Source organism: Larus michahellis, chromosome 3 (genome assembly GCF_964199755.1).
Source record: "Larus michahellis chromosome 3, bLarMic1.1, whole genome shotgun sequence".
NCBI classification, from domain to species: domain Eukaryota; kingdom Metazoa; phylum Chordata; class Aves; order Charadriiformes; family Laridae; genus Larus; species Larus michahellis.
Genome location: NC_133898.1, coordinates 80,725,997 through 80,744,056, shown reverse-complemented (window position 1 = coordinate 80,744,056; position 18,060 = coordinate 80,725,997). Strand labels below are relative to the sequence as shown.

Here is an 18,060-nt window from a genome sequence, read left to right as displayed (position 1 = left end):
CGATGCTTTTTATGTTCAAACAGCACATGGAAATTACACCTCACACTACTATTGCCTATTGCCCAGTAGTAAAACCCCATGATATTACAGTGATTATTATTTGCCTTAGAGAGTACCTGTAAGCGGCAGTCATGAAGCTACTCTATCAGGACAAAACGACTGTTCCTGTCTCAGGGAGCTTACAAGGGGTGTACAGGGAGGTGACAGATAGACTGCAGGGTGTAACAAAATGCTGGGACAATTTACATTAACACAACACGTACAACTCATAGCACACCAGTAGCTTAAAATATTAAAACTTCTGTAGACATCCAACCTAAAGGGTTTTAAAGTGGGATGCAGAAGACACCCAAGAGGGAATTTTTCAGAAAATCACGCATCGGGTCTTCAGGAACAATGGGCAATTGGAAACATAGCATAAAAATGCTTATTTGGAAATCTGAAATGGGGGGTGTAGAGGTAGACCTGGTGGGACGATCAGACCAGGAGATAACTTAGGTAATGTCTCAATTCGAGTAAGAGGGATTTGGGTAACAGCAGGGTTTGGCAGTGATGTGCAAGCGAGGAGAGCAGCTTTACATCTAATGCAACAGAGATGGCAGAGCCAGGGCAGTAACGCAAAGCAAGAAGCAACAAGTCAAAGCAAGAGACTAATAAACAACTCACTCTGCAACTTTCTGAATGGATGTGGCTGGACACATCTAAGTGTCTAGCTGTCAAGGACAGAAAAAGAGATGACACCATAATTCAGATCAATATGATGAGGCTGGATTTGACTGTAAATTGCATGACCGGGTAGGAAAACAGTGAGAGATGCTGTAGAACAAAGATCGGGACAGAACCAACATAGGAGGTCTTAAGGACAACAAACACGACAGCAGAAGCAGAAAAGAGCTACAGAGCTGGGGATGCTCAGTTGTGTTGAGGCTGAAGCAACAGCTCTTTACCCACGGGGTGTCAGAGATGCAGACTAAGCTTCTTGGCAAAAGGCTACTTACTTCTATTCTCACCCTCGTGCAAAAGGCACATCAGAAACCCAAGCCTTTCTGAACCCGACTGGTAGCGCAAGTAAATCCCAACCATTCTCATGCATGCAACCGTTATGGAGAAGACAGGTGGGATTTTTGGAAGACGTTAGCTACCCCTCTGTGAAACAACGGTTAGATGGAACACAAACACACAGAGTAGCAAAGTGCACAAAACCCCACTTTGAAAACCCACCAATGTGCACTAACTTGGGCTTTCCATGGTGTCACCTGAAATACTCAAAATCCCCCGAGGTCCAGCAGGAGGAAGAAGCAAGAGGGCATTCAGCTTTAGAATGCAGTAAAACCAGCTTTTTTTTTTTTTTTTTTTCCTCAGAAGACACATCTATAGGACTGTCACGCAAGTAATAATGAATCTCAACAAGTGGCATCAGCGTGGCACGCCAGAACGCTTTTGAGAAGAGGGCAAAACCTAAGAGAATCATTCCATCGATTCCGTTTTCCATAAGGCTTCATTCTATTTTGATAGACACATACCCATGAATATCCTCGTGGGCCTTTTAAAAGCTGTAATTTCAGCTCTGAGGTTTCGCAAGCTTTGGTTTGTGTGGTGTATGATATCATAAACATCCTGAATATAATTACAACTGCAATTTTGCGGGCTATATTTTCCCTCTTGGTAGCCCAAAGCCAATGTTTACAAAAACTTTTCAGCACGCTTATTCGATTTGAACTTTTTATTATTATTACAAATGTATATTATTTTATTAAAAAAATTCACACTGAAGCAAAGTCAATTCCATTTCATTACAACCAAGAATATAAAATAAATGCAATGAACTCATAGTTTAGTTTTAACAGTCATTTCAAGAGTGACATCGGGACAACTTAAAAGCAGTAAACTCTCAACTCTAGAATGAGAAACGAGTATTTTGCTTTGTGGTTTTGCTAGCCCATTGGCACGGGCACTGCCGAATGTGGCCACCACGGATCTAGAGCGGCAAAAGTTTTGTGGCAGCATGAGGCGCATACACAATAATTTCTAATGAAAACTACAAAAATGAAAAGATGCGTGCATGAAATTATTAGAAAAAAAAATAACTGAATAGAGACAGGCACACTTCCACAAATAGTAAACGTGGGAAAATACAACTAGAACAATTCGAAAAGGTACTACCTTACATATATAAAAAGTTCTTTAAATTGCTGTTAAAAAGGACATGTTCTGTCCAGATTTTGTGTAATACTTTTTAGTGTCTACACAAGACAAATTTTTAAAAAAATTAAATAGTATTAATTTACTACTAAATATTTAGGAGATAACAGTGCATTAAGGACTTTTTTTTTTTCATATAGTCATAGACATCGCTCCTGTCTGGCGACATTTTTAGAAGATTACGTATGGCCTTATGTACAATACATTTATTTAATCCTAAAACAATTCTTTGCTTAATGGTGTTAAAGTACCATTCCTGAAGATTATGAAGGGGAACTAAGCTTATTATGTTTATATAAAATATTATACATATTTGAACACTTCTAGCTTCCCACCACCCCTCCCCGCTACGAATGCTCTTCCCTCCCCCTCCCCAGATACAGTGTCACAGATACAGTGCAGGACTCGCAGCTTTCCCTATATTTTTCCTTCATTGTGCAGTTTGTGCTACATAAACTTCACCAACGCGGACCAGGCTGCTCATCCTGTTCATTCCCCACGCGTTTGTTTCCTCTGAGCCAGGATGGGAAAAGCCGTACGCGGGGGCCACGACCACCACCAGGCGACCGGGATGGAGAAGACAGCTCTGCTGGGGTCACCTGCCTCTCGGCACCGCTGTCAAACACTTTGGTGGGGACGTAAAGGTTACAGGCAGAGACAGAGCTATGAGAACTACTGAAACTGCACAGGCAAAAAATAACATAAAAATGACATGGTCCTGGCTTCCCACGACACACTGCACGATTCACTTCTGAAAGCGGAGCGTTTTCAACCTGAGGGGATGACCCCTGGAAAACAAGGCTTCTTCCACTGTGACTGCCACCCACCCCAGAAACACGTGTCAAGCTCCCAAGAAAAGGCGAATTATTTCACCACCAGGAAGGAAGTAGATGAGCGTGCACAGCCTACATTTTGCAGCACATTTTGCAGCAAACGCTTTTGGCTTTTATTCACTCTCCTCCCAGTTGTGAGTTTGAAGGCAATGGAGGGAGTCAGCTCGGCTTCAGGTGCGCACACGAAAGCTAGAGAGAAGCGGCGTGTGGTCGTCTATCGGACCTACCCAAGGCAGAAAGGCCAGTTCAGCTCAGAGAGAGGTCGCGGCAGTCGCTCTAGAAGCTGGAAGCTCACTCAATTAAAACACCTTACATTGCTGTGAAGTTTCACACTCTACATACAGATTAATCTACACCATGATTTTGCCTTATTGGCACAAGAGCCCACCTTAATTAACCGTACAGTAACACGTCTCCTCGCCACCTCCTGACGCTGTGTGAATTTTGATGATCAGCTGCAGGTCACAGTAAGGAGAAGAAATGTTAGATAACTAGAGTGGAAAAGACAAAAGGATTTTGGCAGAACAGAAGGGTGAAAAGAACAGGAGGGGACAAAAATTACTCCGCCAAAGGTTAATTTCCAGAAATGTGACATTCAAGTCACAAAAACATAAAATAAATGTTACTTTATGGCATCGGCCAAATATCCGTCAATTCAAAGGTACCTCATCCTAACATCAGTAAGAGGCGAGACATTCCAGTTATGGAAAGAACGTAACCCCAGACTCTTTGCAATAAAATAAATGAACAATTGAAATCTGTTCTTTCAAACAGGCTACTAGGGTACAGATAATATGTAGCATTTCAAGGGCTACATACTGCAAGTATCCTTTGGGAGATTATTTTTCCCCAGAAACAATTTCTTCCTTCAAATTGCTTCATTTAATTTTCACCACCTTCTTACCCGTTTGATGACAAACGTAAGTTTTAGTTGCTTTTACAGAGAAGCTGGGCGTTGTCAAAACCACATGATGGTAGATATGGCCAAAGCAAGCCAACTGCTCATAAAAGGTACAAAACCAACACGTGTTTGAGGAGGAAGGGAACACTAAAGGTGACCGGGAGATCAAATCCAGTAGAAACATGTATGCACCTAGCTGCGATGAAAAGTGTTCTCCTCAGAGCAAACGGATTTACTCATCTTTGCTAGATCTGCTCACAACTTCAGTGTGAATATGTGCCGGGTATATACAATTTTTTTGTATGGACGCAGGACAGAAGAGAACACACTGCGGTATAGAAGCCTGTAACATTAACCATTTACGTATGAACTCTCCTCACTTCACCCCCTCCTCTACACCAGTTGTAGAAGCTGCTTCATTGCTGGTAGCTTTCTAAATGCATTTTCCAGGTTTCCTGCAACAAGACCCAGCCTTACTTCTGACGGCTGAAGGAAAAACGAGGCTGTCCCAAATTACATGCTATGTCTCTCCGAGTAACTGTGGTTGCAGAAGTTGGACAATGATCCTCTGATTACGCTTCTGAACTCTTGCTTATTTACTGGGGATTCTCTGCCAGCTACCCATCCACTTACAGTCCTTAGGCACAATCAAAACATGTTTGCTCTAGGGAAAAAGAAACATTTCAGTGCAATCAAGCGCATCTGGTGTAACTAATCTGGGTTAATCACAGCAATGTGAGGGACACAGAATATGCATTATAAACATGAAAAAGGAACGATTTTCAACATGCTTTTCAAACTGCACAATAATTTCTCTTCGTTATTAATTCTAACATAAAACGATTAAATGCATTTGTTTTCGCAAGTCTTAGTATTTCTGTCACCTTTATGTTTAGAAAATTGACTCAGGAATGTGAAAGAAAGCTACATTTACAGAACTCTCACATACGTTAATCAGCTGCTTAACAGAAAAACAAGCCCATCGTCCACATTCCTACTGAGACTTGAGGGCAGTAAATACATTTTCCTGACTATTTTGGTGTCCAGCCTGGGAAGACATTCCATTCTTCTGTTCCAACAGATCCTGAAAGCATCTCCTTTTTATGTGACTGTCCTGGTTTCATTTAAAATAATGCTTAATTTAAAACTAGTCAGAGCATGATCACTGTGATTTCAAGAATTCAATGTGAATGAGTTAAGAAATATCAGCAATCTTCTGTTTGACGTTCAGTCCGGTAGCATGAAGCATATTTGTCGCTGCAGAGGCTTGGGTGGGTTTTTTTCTTTTTTCCTTTTCCTTTTTTTTATTTTATTTTATTTTTTTAGTTTTTTTATTTTTAAGACCTCGCCTGAAAACTAGACTAATAAAAACAGAATAGTAAAATACTCTGGAACAGTAAAATTTTGCTGTTCTTGACATCCATGAGCAAAACAGTAATATCCTGTGAAAATAACATAGTGCTTTAAAAAGGTGCAATATACCTGTATAGCTAAACTGGTTTGCCTAGTATAAAACTAACTATATACAAGCTTGAAAGCCTGGGAGTTCAAGATTTTAAAACTTTAAAATCCCATCAAAGAGATTGAAAAGACAGATTTATGGCAATCACTACAGCATAAGGAAGGTGCACCAGGAATCCTTCAAAATTCCAAAGGTTAAAGAAGTTAAGTGCTGGGTTCAGATCAGAAGGGTTCATTAGAGTAACCACAATGGAGCACATGCAAGGGGCAGGGAGGAAGGAAAACTTCACGAGAATCTCCTTTATGGCAATAAAGGGACGGGGGGGCGGGGAGGGGAGGGAAGTCTTCAGTGAGTGAAGTTTTCCTTTTGTCATGGTGAATTTTAATTCTGCATCATAGTTTGTATTTTTGGTTCTTCTCATCGTTATGAACTTCATATTGCTGGAGTCTTCTGGCTTTTAGTCCATTCCTTTCTGAGTGCAGTCCGTTAGCGCTCTCAGTACCTGTGAGACTGATGAGATTGGTGATACTGGGAGCTCTGCTGAGACGACGTGGAATAGCCCATTGTACTCTGGGACTGAGAAGATCCCTGAATGTTGCTTTGGTAACTCAGGCGTGAGCTGGAGTGCTGCAGGAAAAGAGAGTGGGATCAGGGGAATGAAAACAAGCCTGCTGTTAGGACTACGCAGCTCAGGAAAATTCTAACCTCTCAGAGGCTCATTAAAATATGACTGTCGGAGAAGGGGACTAAACGGTGTTACTGTTTAAGGTCCCATAAAACAAGTAATCAACGTGATCTGCAGTCAGCCTTAAGACAGCACACAAAATACACAAGGTCACCAGCAGACACCTAGAATTACAGCATGTACACACCCATTTTTTTGAAGGAAAAATACACAAGACTCAAGAGAGAGCAGACTTCATTTCAAAATTCAGCTTTTTCTTAAACTTATGCCTATCATTATTGCAAGCACTAGTAATGCAAAAACAAACTGCTAAGCCACAAACGCCCTTTTCAAGATCGGTAACAGTAAAGGTTACAGAGAAACTATTCTGTTCCTGGGAAAGAGACAACTATGACCTAAGAGTTATTCAACGTATCGAAACGAAAAAACGTCCAGTAGGATCAAATAATACAATTTTAGGTTAGTCTTTGAACCTGCTGCCTTACCTACTGGAAGCAAGGACAACTGCTTAAAGATGTGCACGTATATGTGCAATAACTTAACGTTCATTTTCCAAAATGTTTTTTTTCCCCTCCACTGTTTGGGATGTTCCCTCAGTGGACCCCAATCGCAGCAAGCCAAATTCATGAATTTGCTGAATTCGTCCTTTTGTTACCATATCCATCGCCTGTCCAGAATTAATAATGAGCTGCAAAATCATGCAAGCTGCAAAATCACTTTGCATGAAAAGTACTGCTCAACAGATAGGAGACTCTCCAGAAAGGTAAAATCCACCCCAATCCACAAGAAAGGAGCATCTACACAAAATCCCCAAACTATTTGCTGTCAGCAAACAGTTTGTTTCCAGCCAAGTTAAGTTCAGGGTCAGGCAGCCATTCAACAGAGTTTTCTGTTCACTGTCTAGTGGATGGTTCTACCTGGCTACGTCCAAAGGTCATCAGCAAGACTGTGATCAACAGCAATCATACAGGAAAAGTGTTAAGAACCTACACTCTGATTAAATAACAGGATTATGAGTTACGGAAAGCCCCTGGAGAAGTCTGAGTTCTGAATGGAAGTCCCACGGAGACAGTGGGTCTGTAAGAATAACAACATCCTCCACAGACCAAGCATCTGCTCAGTGAAGGCAACGTGCTGATCGGTGGTCTCATCTAACCATCAGATCCCAACCAGGAGAGTTGGGAAAGCCTCCTGACAGCTTTTCAGCTGGATTATGAACAGCAGGAACCTACAGGTCAGGCAGTGTAAAACACTTCTGCCCTTAGTTGCTGTACATTGCTTATACCTTTATTTTTACACAAATTGCAAAACATACTAAACCCTAAAAATATCACATTACTTTTTCTGCGTTATGTCCAATGTAGGAATATGAAGGGTGCTTTCAAGGTGAAGCACAGTGAGGCTAGAGAGAGAGATAACAGTCCAATCTTGCAGATCCCTGTGTCTCAATATAATAATATAACTAATAGTTGTGCAGAGTAACTTCACTTGTTTGTAAGGGTCAGTTTGGGAAATAACAGAGACTGGCTTTGGAAGAGATGTCTCCCAACAACACGTACGCTGTTAATAAGCAGATGATTCTTGGCCTGCATGGTTATATGCTAATAGAGTGTCACAAAATTCTGGAAGCTTTTGCAACTTCAACAACAAAGAATTGTGATAATTGCTATGACTTTATAGGAACTCATTCTGGATGAAAAGCACCAGTTTATCATGCCAAGCAAAAAACTCAAGGTCACCTAAGGAATGCTAAGTAAAATTCAACAAGGAATTTGCACTGTCATTTGTGGAAGCAACATGTATCAGGGTTGGTGAACTACAAAAAAATTTCAACACAGACTTCAGATCACAAGCTAAATGAAAATCAGAGCAAAGGGATTCTTCTTCCTACTTCTGAAGAAGATATAATGGGGTAAAATTAATGCCATAAGACTACAAGAATGCATTAACTTGCCCATGCTTATTTTTGTTCCAGAGAAGAGAATTTGTTTTTAACGAAGTCAGACTTGGACAAATTGCAGACATTCCTTTCTGGAACAGAAGACAGTCAGCTAGAATTTAAGGGCAGATAGCCAAACGCAAGTGTAAAAATGGATAATCAGACCATACAATTTAGCCAGTGACGTAAAGGAAACATACAGATCGTCATTTTGATGCCTGTGCTGTCAAAGTTTAGAAGGAAGAAGCCATAGGGGGTAAAAAAAATAAATCTAACTATCTGAAAAAAAAGATTTAGACTGCTAGCAACTTGTAGGGGGGAAGTTTGCCAACAATTCAGAGAGCTGTATAAGGATTCTATAATGGATATCATCAAATGCAGCACACCAGTCCTCAAAATACAGACCAAAACAGGCCAGCCATAAATACTGTGTAGTCAGACAGCTGGAGTGATCCGTCCAGACCTCAAGCCTGTCTGGAACTTTTCAAAAAAGAAACCTAGTTGTCTTTACCCTTAAATTGCCCTCAATGCCTTCATGATAATTTGTAATTAAAAGAGTAAAACAGAAATGGGAGAAAAATGTCTGGCACTGAGAAATCAATTGTCTCTGGAGAAGGTCTGGAGGGCTAACACAAGGCAATTCCAGAGCTGGGGTTTTTAAAAGCTTTTTATTTTAAGTTTGAAGCAACTTGAAAAGACCTTTCTCCAAGGTGGGATCCTCTCAAAGGCTAGCAGCAGGCAGAATCCCTAACCTATTTTAAAATCTACCCTTAATATCTACCTTTCTCTTATTCTGCTTTCAACTCATTACTGTCCCAGCAAGTAAAAACTCACAAGTATTGAGGATCCTGGTAAGTTCAATGCTTTCTATATTTAGCGTAAGTCACTTTTTCAGTGAAAAATATAATTCTAGTAAGCAAAGACAAGTATGTAAATCCAAAAATAATTCAGTGATACTGCTTTTACTTATGAATGCTACTGTCCTGGAAAACGTGAAATCTATTCAACTTGGGTCACATTAGAAACAATGCGTGCCTTTGTACCCCGCTTCGGCACGAACCATACTGATGAACCAAAACACCATTTCTGTGCTAACATGCATTTTTTCTTTAACATTAGAAGTAGACTTAGCAAGATACTAGAAAGACACCAGAATAAACTACAGAACCACTCCATACATGTGATGATGTGAGGTAGAATGAAGCCATAATCAAATGAGAGCATCTAGTTTTCACTTTGCTTCTGCTTCTCAGGATCTGCTTCTCACGCAGGATTTAATATTGCCAAGAGTCGAGTATCCTGAACTTGATCTAATGCAGCATTTACATGTGTGAAATAGTTACGCTGGCTTCAGTAAGAATAATCTCAAAGTTAAGCAGATAATTTAAGCACTTTCTTGGAGCGGACTAGTCATCAACACTTCACAGGGTGCAGCAGGTACGACTCATACTGGTATTCTATTGAAAATTACTAACAGCAGAACAAAACCTTTTTAAACCTTTAAACCCACATTTTTATCTAATACATCAGAGCATGCCAGCTCAGGTTACATGAGAAATTCATTAAAACATGATCTGTTCTTGCAGCGGGGAAGGGGGGAAAACGACATTTTGGCCCTACAGTATCCAAAGCATCAAAAATCCAAGAGGTACCTGATAATCTGAAGGCATGACAGGCCCGCCTGAGTTAGCGCCTGAAGGCCCTATGCGTGGTTTCTTGTTGGGAGGCACCTGGTTGAGGCTGGAGTCCTGGCTGTGCTGGAGCCCGGCGCCCGTGCCCCCTCCTCCTGCGCCGGCTCCCCCAGCCGTCCCGTTGGTCTGGCTGCTGTTCTGCTGCTGCGGCTGCGGCTGCTGCGGCGCTGCCTGCGGCTGCTGCTGAGGTGCTGTTTGCTGCTGATGTTGGTTCTGCTGCTGCTGATTCTAGGAGAAGGAGAGACAACGACGACATGGTCATTGCTTGCTCTGAACGGTTTGTGAGCTTTAGGGAGTCACCAACCCCGGTGGCCACCGTGCCTGTGGAGAAGGTGGCAGGACGCATCTGCTCGATGGGAAATCACAGCAAGGCTGCGTGTTCAGAGAAAGGTGTCCTCGTTAGGCTCTTGCACGCTCTATAGGGGTATCCCATTTGTGGTTCACTTTTATTATTATTTTAAAATTATTTTATTTGTGGTTGTTTTGTTTTGTTTTTTTAACAAAGCGAGCTAGACTAAAACTGAAAGAGCAGTCTAGCTACGCCTACAGCTAGCCAAGCACTCGGAGAGGAGGATGGAAAGGAACCATTTATAAAGCAGTAATGGTGTAATGAACTGAATCAGCCCCCCCCCAGATTTCACTAGTGCTCAACAGCAGATGTGGTGAACCACAGTGAATTATTCTAAGCTCTTCAACAGCCTTGTTCACTCAGGATCAAAACCACTTTTCAAACTTTCACAAATGACATGTTACAGTAATGCGAAGGAGGTTGGCAGCATTACTGCCAGAAAGGTAAGTAAATTGAGACCAGAGAAATGATATAATTTCTTCCAGGTTGTGAGGAAGAATCAGGTTCTGTGGCAGAACCAGAAATGGGTTTCATTACTGTTTTGCTCTCCTGTGCTTTCAAGTACCTTGTAAAGGGTGGTATGCTGGGAATACATGGTGTGCTACATATAGGGTCAGAAAAATCTTACTGAAATAGCAAAAAAGTGAAAATTGATCAGAGACAAATAGCTGAAGACAAAAGAGGAGGAAACAACCAAGGGAGGAATCTGGCAAGGGAAAGAGAGGACTAGCAAAGGAAGAGAAGACCGGCAATGAAAATGACAACAGTACCTGGCAGGAAGAGAGACAAAGATAAAGGTGCCACAAAAGGGAGGAAAAAGTTAAGATGGGGAACATGAGAGCAAGAGACATTGTATTCCTCTGGCTTCAGAGGGCTACAGACTGTAGAAAAGTATTAAGGAACTGGAGGGAAGGTTGGAAAAGCAGCAGAGTGCAACTCTGCCCTCCGTGGTTAGACAGTCACAAGGCAAGACCACCCGGTTGCCTGCTTTCAAGCACCAGGGCTGGCTGCTCCATCAGAGCACTGAAGCACGTAATAGAATTGCAAAGAAAAGCAATTTCACTCCAAATGTGAGATGTCACTTGTTCATCGTGGAAAAACCCTACAATTGCCATGGCTTGAATTAAAAAGCTTTACCACCCTCCCTCCAATATACTGTATGGAATGTTTCAGGATAGTATTTTTTTCCTAGGATATCCGCTTATGTAATTATTGAAGCTCTGGTATGGCAGCCTTTTATAAAAACCTCACATCATTAGCTTCTCAGAAATCATGACAACCAGTTGCCACTAGCAGAAAATTCTTGATGCCCCCAATCACCAAAAGGCATTTAGTTACCTCAGATAAATGACATAAAAATCTGTACCTATGCCATTCATCACAAGTCTCCCAAGATACACTCAGATGAAATTTGCAGTGATGTATTCATTTAAGATTACAAAGAAGCATTCCATCTTCAAGGACTTAGAGGCGGATTGCATTTTCATTTCACGTTTAGCAAAACCAATAATGTATCCTCCTGCTCGTAGTCCTTAAATCCCATCTCAGTCAGATTCTGTTTCCTGGGAGATTTAAACTTTAATAATGTTAAAAGTTAATCAAGCTAGCATGTAAAAAACCCCAAACCGTTAAGAAGCAATTTACCTTTTAATAATCATAGAATCATAGAATTGTTAGGGTTGGAAGGAACCTTAAAGATCATCTCATTCCAACCCCCCTGCCATGGGCAGGGACACCTCCCACTAGACCAGGCTGCTCAAAGCCCCATCCAGCCTGGCCTTGAACACTTCCAGGGATGGAAGTTTTCCACCACCTCTCTGGGCAACCTGTTCCAGTGCCTCACCACCCTCATAGTGAAGAACTTCTTACTAATGTCCAGTCTGAATCGTCCCATCTCTAGTTTTAATCCATTCCCTCTAGCCCTACCATGACCCAACATCCTAAAAAGTCCCTCACCAGCTTTCCTGTAGGCCCCCTTAAGATACTGGTAGGCCACTATAATGTCTCCTCGGAGCCTTCTTTTCTCCAGACCGAACAACCCCAACTCTTTCAGTCTGTCCTCATAGGACAGGTTCTCCAGCCCTCTGATCATCCTCGTGGCCCTTCTCTGGACATGTTCCAGCACGTCCATATCTTTCTTGTAGTAGGGGCTCCAGAGCTGGATGCAGTACTACTCCAGGTGAGCTTCTCTTAAACAAACAAGCACCAACAACTAATGCAGTATTTGTTCTGGTATTCTGAAATTTGTATTTTCATAGGGGTGTTTGGACGCAAGTGAGGTGGTTGCTACTGTGAGAGCTGACAAACTGCAACTTTGGTACCTATAAATAAACATAGCAGGAACTCTCACAAGTAAAGACAACAGTTTGTCGTAGCTCCCATGTTTTGTGCTTTGGATATTAGCACAAAATTTAAACAACTAGTCTGAGCTTGCTTTTCTGTGCAGGTACTACAGCTACTGCCTGGGTAGAGACTGAGATCTGCTCTGTCAGACTCTGGCTGGGGTCTTGCTGCACCACCTTAGCGCACAAAAACAGCTTATGCCAGCAAAATCATTGTCCTCAGGTCAGTCTAGTTCATGGTGGCTCCTAAATGTGTAAACTTATAAAATGTCTGAAGCTGGCAACTTCTTATCACTTGTCACTTCTCAGGCACAAATTACCAAAATGAAATTCCAGTCGTGCCTAGAAACGAACCGAGCACAAACTTGCCTAATAGAATTTGAATGAGAAAAGAATCTTTTCACTTTGTTTTACAAACACACTGACTAACAATTAACCACTTCGAAGAACAGATGCTTATGTTAAAGGTTATTCAGTTCAGGTGCAAGTTCCAAATAAACAAACACAGAGAACTCCTCTAGGTTTCCAAAAGACTATACGGACATTTATGGTTTTGAAAACAAACCAGCAACTAACACTATTATTTTAAAAAAAATAACAATCCTTTCACTTGCAACAACATCACAAAGAAACAAAACATGGCACAGATCCAACTTTCAAAATATCCTTTACTTTCATATTTTCTACACTGTGAGAACACATTCAATGGGTAATGCGTGACTTAAATTACCTAAATGGTCTGAAAAAAAGTTTAATTTGGAGTGTGCGTAAATACGTGACTGTCGCCAACAATCTCAAAGACCATTTTTATAATCACTGTTTTGAATATAAACATGCCATTGTTTTCCCCCCCCAACACTCCCAGGAAAAAGATATTTATTCTTAAATACAGTGACCTAACAAAAGCCAGAGTAATTTTAATTCATAAAGTTTGTTCTTGTTTTTGAAGCTGTGAGAGACGAAGAGAAGCTAGTAACTAAATTACAATCAAATCAGTATAATGACTTTGTATTTTTGCTTAGGTGTCTATTTCCTCTTTTTGAAAAAACTATCTGGACACAAAAATCCAGGATGTTACCAGTACAGAAGTACGTTCTCAGTACAGGAGAATCTACAATATCTGTTCCAAACCCAAAATCTACTGTCTGAAATGTATTGTGATGGGCATGCTTTTAAACTTGGCTAGTTTCTCGTGTTATGCAGAAAATCTGAAAACAGAAGATGCATGCAGTCAAATAGTTTCTCCAAAAGATTAACAGTCCTTCTCATGTAGTCCTCAGATAATTACAGTTTAAGGCTGTTTTCGTCATATTTTGCTAGCTATACATTATTGTTGGTGTCTCACTGTATGCTTTTAAGGGAAAATAACAAGCTGTTTCATACACTATAGCAGAATCGTCCAGCCTTCACAGCATGATGGGACAATCACTGCAGTCACGTAGCACAGCTGAGCTACATGCACAAAGCAGGTCAGATTATGTTGCAAACACACCAAAATTGACTATGTACACAAACAAGTTCTTGCCCATGTCTATGGGGCTATGGGAAACAGAGTATTAAGAGCAGATTGTCGCTACCAGAACAGTTCGCAGTCCTTATTACTCCTTTGTCTGAGGGCCCTTAAAACACGATCAGGAAACTGTGTGCAGATGGATGAAATGTTCTGATGTAGTGCCAGAAGCAGGCTGCCACTATTTATTTGAGACCCCGACAGCCATCTACTTTCAAATGGCTGGATGTATGCCAGTCATACAATGGAAATGCCATTCTTTTCATGTGATCACAATGTATTTTCATCATGCAATGCAGGAGGAGGCAGCAAGGTCCTCTTGGAATGATGGCAGCTGAAAACAAGCTACCGCTGACAGAATAACCCCGTCCAGCTCATTCCCCACAGGTCAGGGCAAACTGTGCCGGTGATACGACCTGAGACACCCCAAAGTCATCTGATACTTTTAATCTGCCTGGGAAGCAGTTTTAAGAGAGCCTTGCCTGGAAAACATATTTTTGATTAACTCTTCATGTTTCATTAGTTTTCATTTGGTACCACTATGACTTTCTTATTGCATACTTAAAAGAAAAAAAAAAAAAAAAAAAAAAGAGTTTATTATACCTTATCCCCTTTCTCTTCAGGTTCATCTTCATTGAGGAATTCTCTTTTAGGATATGGAATCTGGCAGCCAGCAAATACACTGAAACACAGTAAACAGTAAACACTCCACAAATATGTACATATGACATACATTCACTTAATGCTATATTAAAAACAAGTGAATATAACACAATTTAATTTCTTGTATTTCATGAGTCCTGTTTCCATAAGTGAGTGGCACTGTGAGCACCCAAGATAGCAGCAGATACTGGCAGCTAGATGCTGATCAGAAGTCAGATCTCTTTGCTGTTGGCATGAGGCCATCATTTAGAAATCATGGCATGGTTGAGCATGCCTGAATGCCAGAAACCACTTGTTGATCCAGGTGGCAAAATGAACAAATAACAGTCTCAGAGGTTCCGCAACACCTAGTTGGAACATGCACAGCTCACTGAATAAAGGGCCTGATCCAAAGAGTATTAATGTCTTATAAGCCCGCTTTGGCTTACAACAGGCTTAAATGTATTTGTCAATCACAACTGCAGAGTTACTTTCAATTAGCTTCTCAGGTCTTGTTTAGAGAAAAAAAAAAAAAACCTTTTAAATTCATATGGCTAATGGGATTTGGAATGTTCCTTAACATTTATGGCAGAGACTTTATCATAATGTTATCCTGTAATCCATGGGGAGCTACAGCTCTACACAGAATAGTATCAGGTAAACACTAAATAGAAAATTACTGGTAGATCTTGACCAGTATCAATTTTTTAGATTTCTGTGACAGCATTCAGAATACAAGCAACATGATGTGATTTTTTTTTAAAGTATGTAACCGGTTCCCAATTGAGCTGCTATGGAGTGTTTGGCTTATCCAAACAGAAGAAGAAAGGGAAAAAAAAAAAAATCTCAATTAGTCTCAGCTAGACTCCTTTGGCAGTCCAGTGGCTGTACCCTGCTTTCAGTGTTGCCTGCTAGCTGAGGAAGCAGTGAAAGCAGAGGTGGAAGTCCCTCTGCAGCCAGCTCCTACGGATCATAATGCTACAAACCACCACGTTTACAAAAACCAGGAAGAGAAACTGGAAGAGGAAAGTCTGCCAGTAGGAACTGAATACATCATTTGAATTTTTCATGACAATAATATATATGAAGATATAAAATCTGTACTCTCAAGCCTTCTGAACAAGGGACCTGTGGGATTTTAAGTAGTCATTGATCTCTTCATTTTTCTCTCCTCATACTGGTACCCTGTGCAAGAGGGCATCAGGTCAGAGAATTGTCCTAGGGAGAGGCACAATGAAACCAGGCGATAGAGAACAGGGCTCTGTGAGGCTGTGTAAGGCAGAACAAGGCACAGATTAATTCTCCAAATACTGCAATAATATTGTAACACTAGCTGCGGTAGTACATTCAGAATTCCAACACTAGTGCGGTACTGCGTTATGATTGTCCACAACCCCTCAGTTCCGGCACTAGTAGATACAGACACTTCAATACTACACTAAGAGTTTCTACTGAGCATGCCTGAGCTACTACTTCTTGTGGATATAGGTAGAGATCTGTGAATTTTTCAGCTGTCATCTCATTTCAGGGATTAGCATTTAGCAGAAAGAAGACACCATTGAGGAGCACAGAAGAGGGAATACATACTCTGATGTAGGCAGAGGATCCTCTTGAAAGTAGGGGTCCTGCAAAGCCTGCTCTGAGGTAATTCTCTTTGTAGGGTCCATAGTAAGAAGTTTCTGAAGCTGCAAAGTATAACATTAAAAATAGCAAAAAGCTTATCAAACTGTCATTATTCAAACTATGATTTATTTATCTTGGATTGTGGATTCTTAAATTATTTGTGGCTTATCCAGACGAGCCTAAATTTGCATTGCTTGTTTAGTAAAGTTCCCAAGAACTAGAACGCATATCCATCAAAGCACTATGGCTGTGAAGCATTTCTCATGTAAGAAATAGAGTTAAGCGTAACAGGCAATATTAATTGCTAAAGTTGAACCACTGTGCTATAACAACACTAAATTCAGCTATTACAGATTCACAAAGCATCGTTTCTAAATAATGGTGTTTTGCTGTGGCACATGTATAGCTTTTATACTGTTCTGTATTGCTGACACAACATGAAAAAAAGCGTCAGAAGAGACTGAACATGACCAGGACTCGCCATATCGCTTTAGGGACAGAAACAATAAATCTTCATCTCTCGCACTGGCAACATTCCACAGTCAGAGCACTCTGTCACTCACGCAGCTCCCAATCCCACACTAATTGGTATTGGTATTGAAATGAGAAAGAGGAGGAGCAGACCCTTCCCTAGTAACCTTTCTTCCTTGCTACGAGGAAAGCAATAATAAATTTATTAGCTAGAATGCCGTTGACTGCAGCAGGCTATAAAAGAGGATTATAATATATTAGTAGTATAAAACAGGAATTACAGGGATAACATACCATTTCTAGTTATTTATTTACCACATTCTGAAAAACTCTCAGTAGGAAATTTGGATGCTCAAATTACATCACCCAGTACCCTGCTCTCACACAATACTCTCTTAATTCAAGTCAACAGTGAAAACAAAACTCCTTCTGCAAAGGGCATCTTAGCTCAAACTCTATCTTCCAGGCCTCCAACAAAAATTCCCTGGATATTCAGCAACAGAATGCCATTTTGGCATGCGTATTTGGGGCTTTTTGTTCTAATAAATTAGAAGTCTGACACACAATTCTGTATTCTATATATATGGTACAGTAAACAGCCTCAGTAAAAGCACTCGTCCTCATCAAGAAAGACAGAATCATAGAATTGTTAGGGTTGGAAGGGACCTTAAAGATCATCTAGTTCCAACCCCCCTGCCATGGGCAGGGACACCTCCCACTAGACCAGGTTGCTCAGAGCCCCATCCAGCCTGGCCTTGAACACCTCCAGGGATCGGGCTTCCACCACCTCTCTGGGCAACCTGGAACAGGTTTGTGATCACAAACATGACCTGTATTCTTTGTCATTCAAAGATAAAGCTATTGTACCACAGCAGAAGATCTAAAGATATCTTGGACCTTTGAATGATCTGCTCATTCCCTTAGTAATGCCCCTCCACCCCGGAGAATATAATCATTTTGCCCATTCCAGGTGATAACACACATAACACCACTCGAATGGAGATCTCCTGCCTATCAGTGATGCTACTGTGAACCAACTTTCTTTGACAAAGTATGGTTTTCTGTAACTTCTGTTGCTCCTAGAAAAGTGAATAAAAAATGTCTGGACACAATTTGTTTTCAAGGTAGCTGCTGCTAACACAATATAAAAAGCCTGTGAGACTGGACTTCATCAAGTCTCTCATACTTCTCACAGCAGCTCTCAAGATTGCCTGCTGTCAGGCTCTACTGCCCTGACAGGACAGCTATAAATACTATGCTTGTAACCTTTCCAGGACAGCAAGAACAGATGCCTCTTCCTGGATGGAAAACATTCTGCCCTTCATGTAGATATTAACATTCAATGTCAATCATCAGAATGGCACAATATCCTCCTCTTTGTCAAGAGTCACTTGCTATCCCGCACTGGTC

General features: G+C 41.0%; 1 protein-coding gene across 2 annotated transcripts in view; it reads right to left on the bottom strand.

The window, feature by feature from the left end:
- Positions 1-1,705: 1,705 nt before the first annotated feature.
- The window catches only part of CDK19 (cyclin dependent kinase 19), a 134,134-nt gene continuing 117,779 nt past the window's right edge, over positions 1,706-18,060 (bottom strand). For both annotated transcript variants that reach the window (XM_074580948.1, XM_074580950.1), the window contains 4 exons: positions 16,144-16,241; positions 14,518-14,596; positions 9,675-9,941; positions 1,706-6,025 (listed from right to left, as the gene is read on the bottom strand). In XM_074580948.1, the coding sequence (XP_074437049.1) occupies positions 5,894-6,025; positions 9,675-9,941; positions 14,518-14,596; positions 16,144-16,241 (576 nt within the window). In that variant the 3' untranslated portion in view covers positions 1,706-5,893. The remainder of the gene's footprint in view (positions 6,026-9,674; positions 9,942-14,517; positions 14,597-16,143; positions 16,242-18,060) is intronic.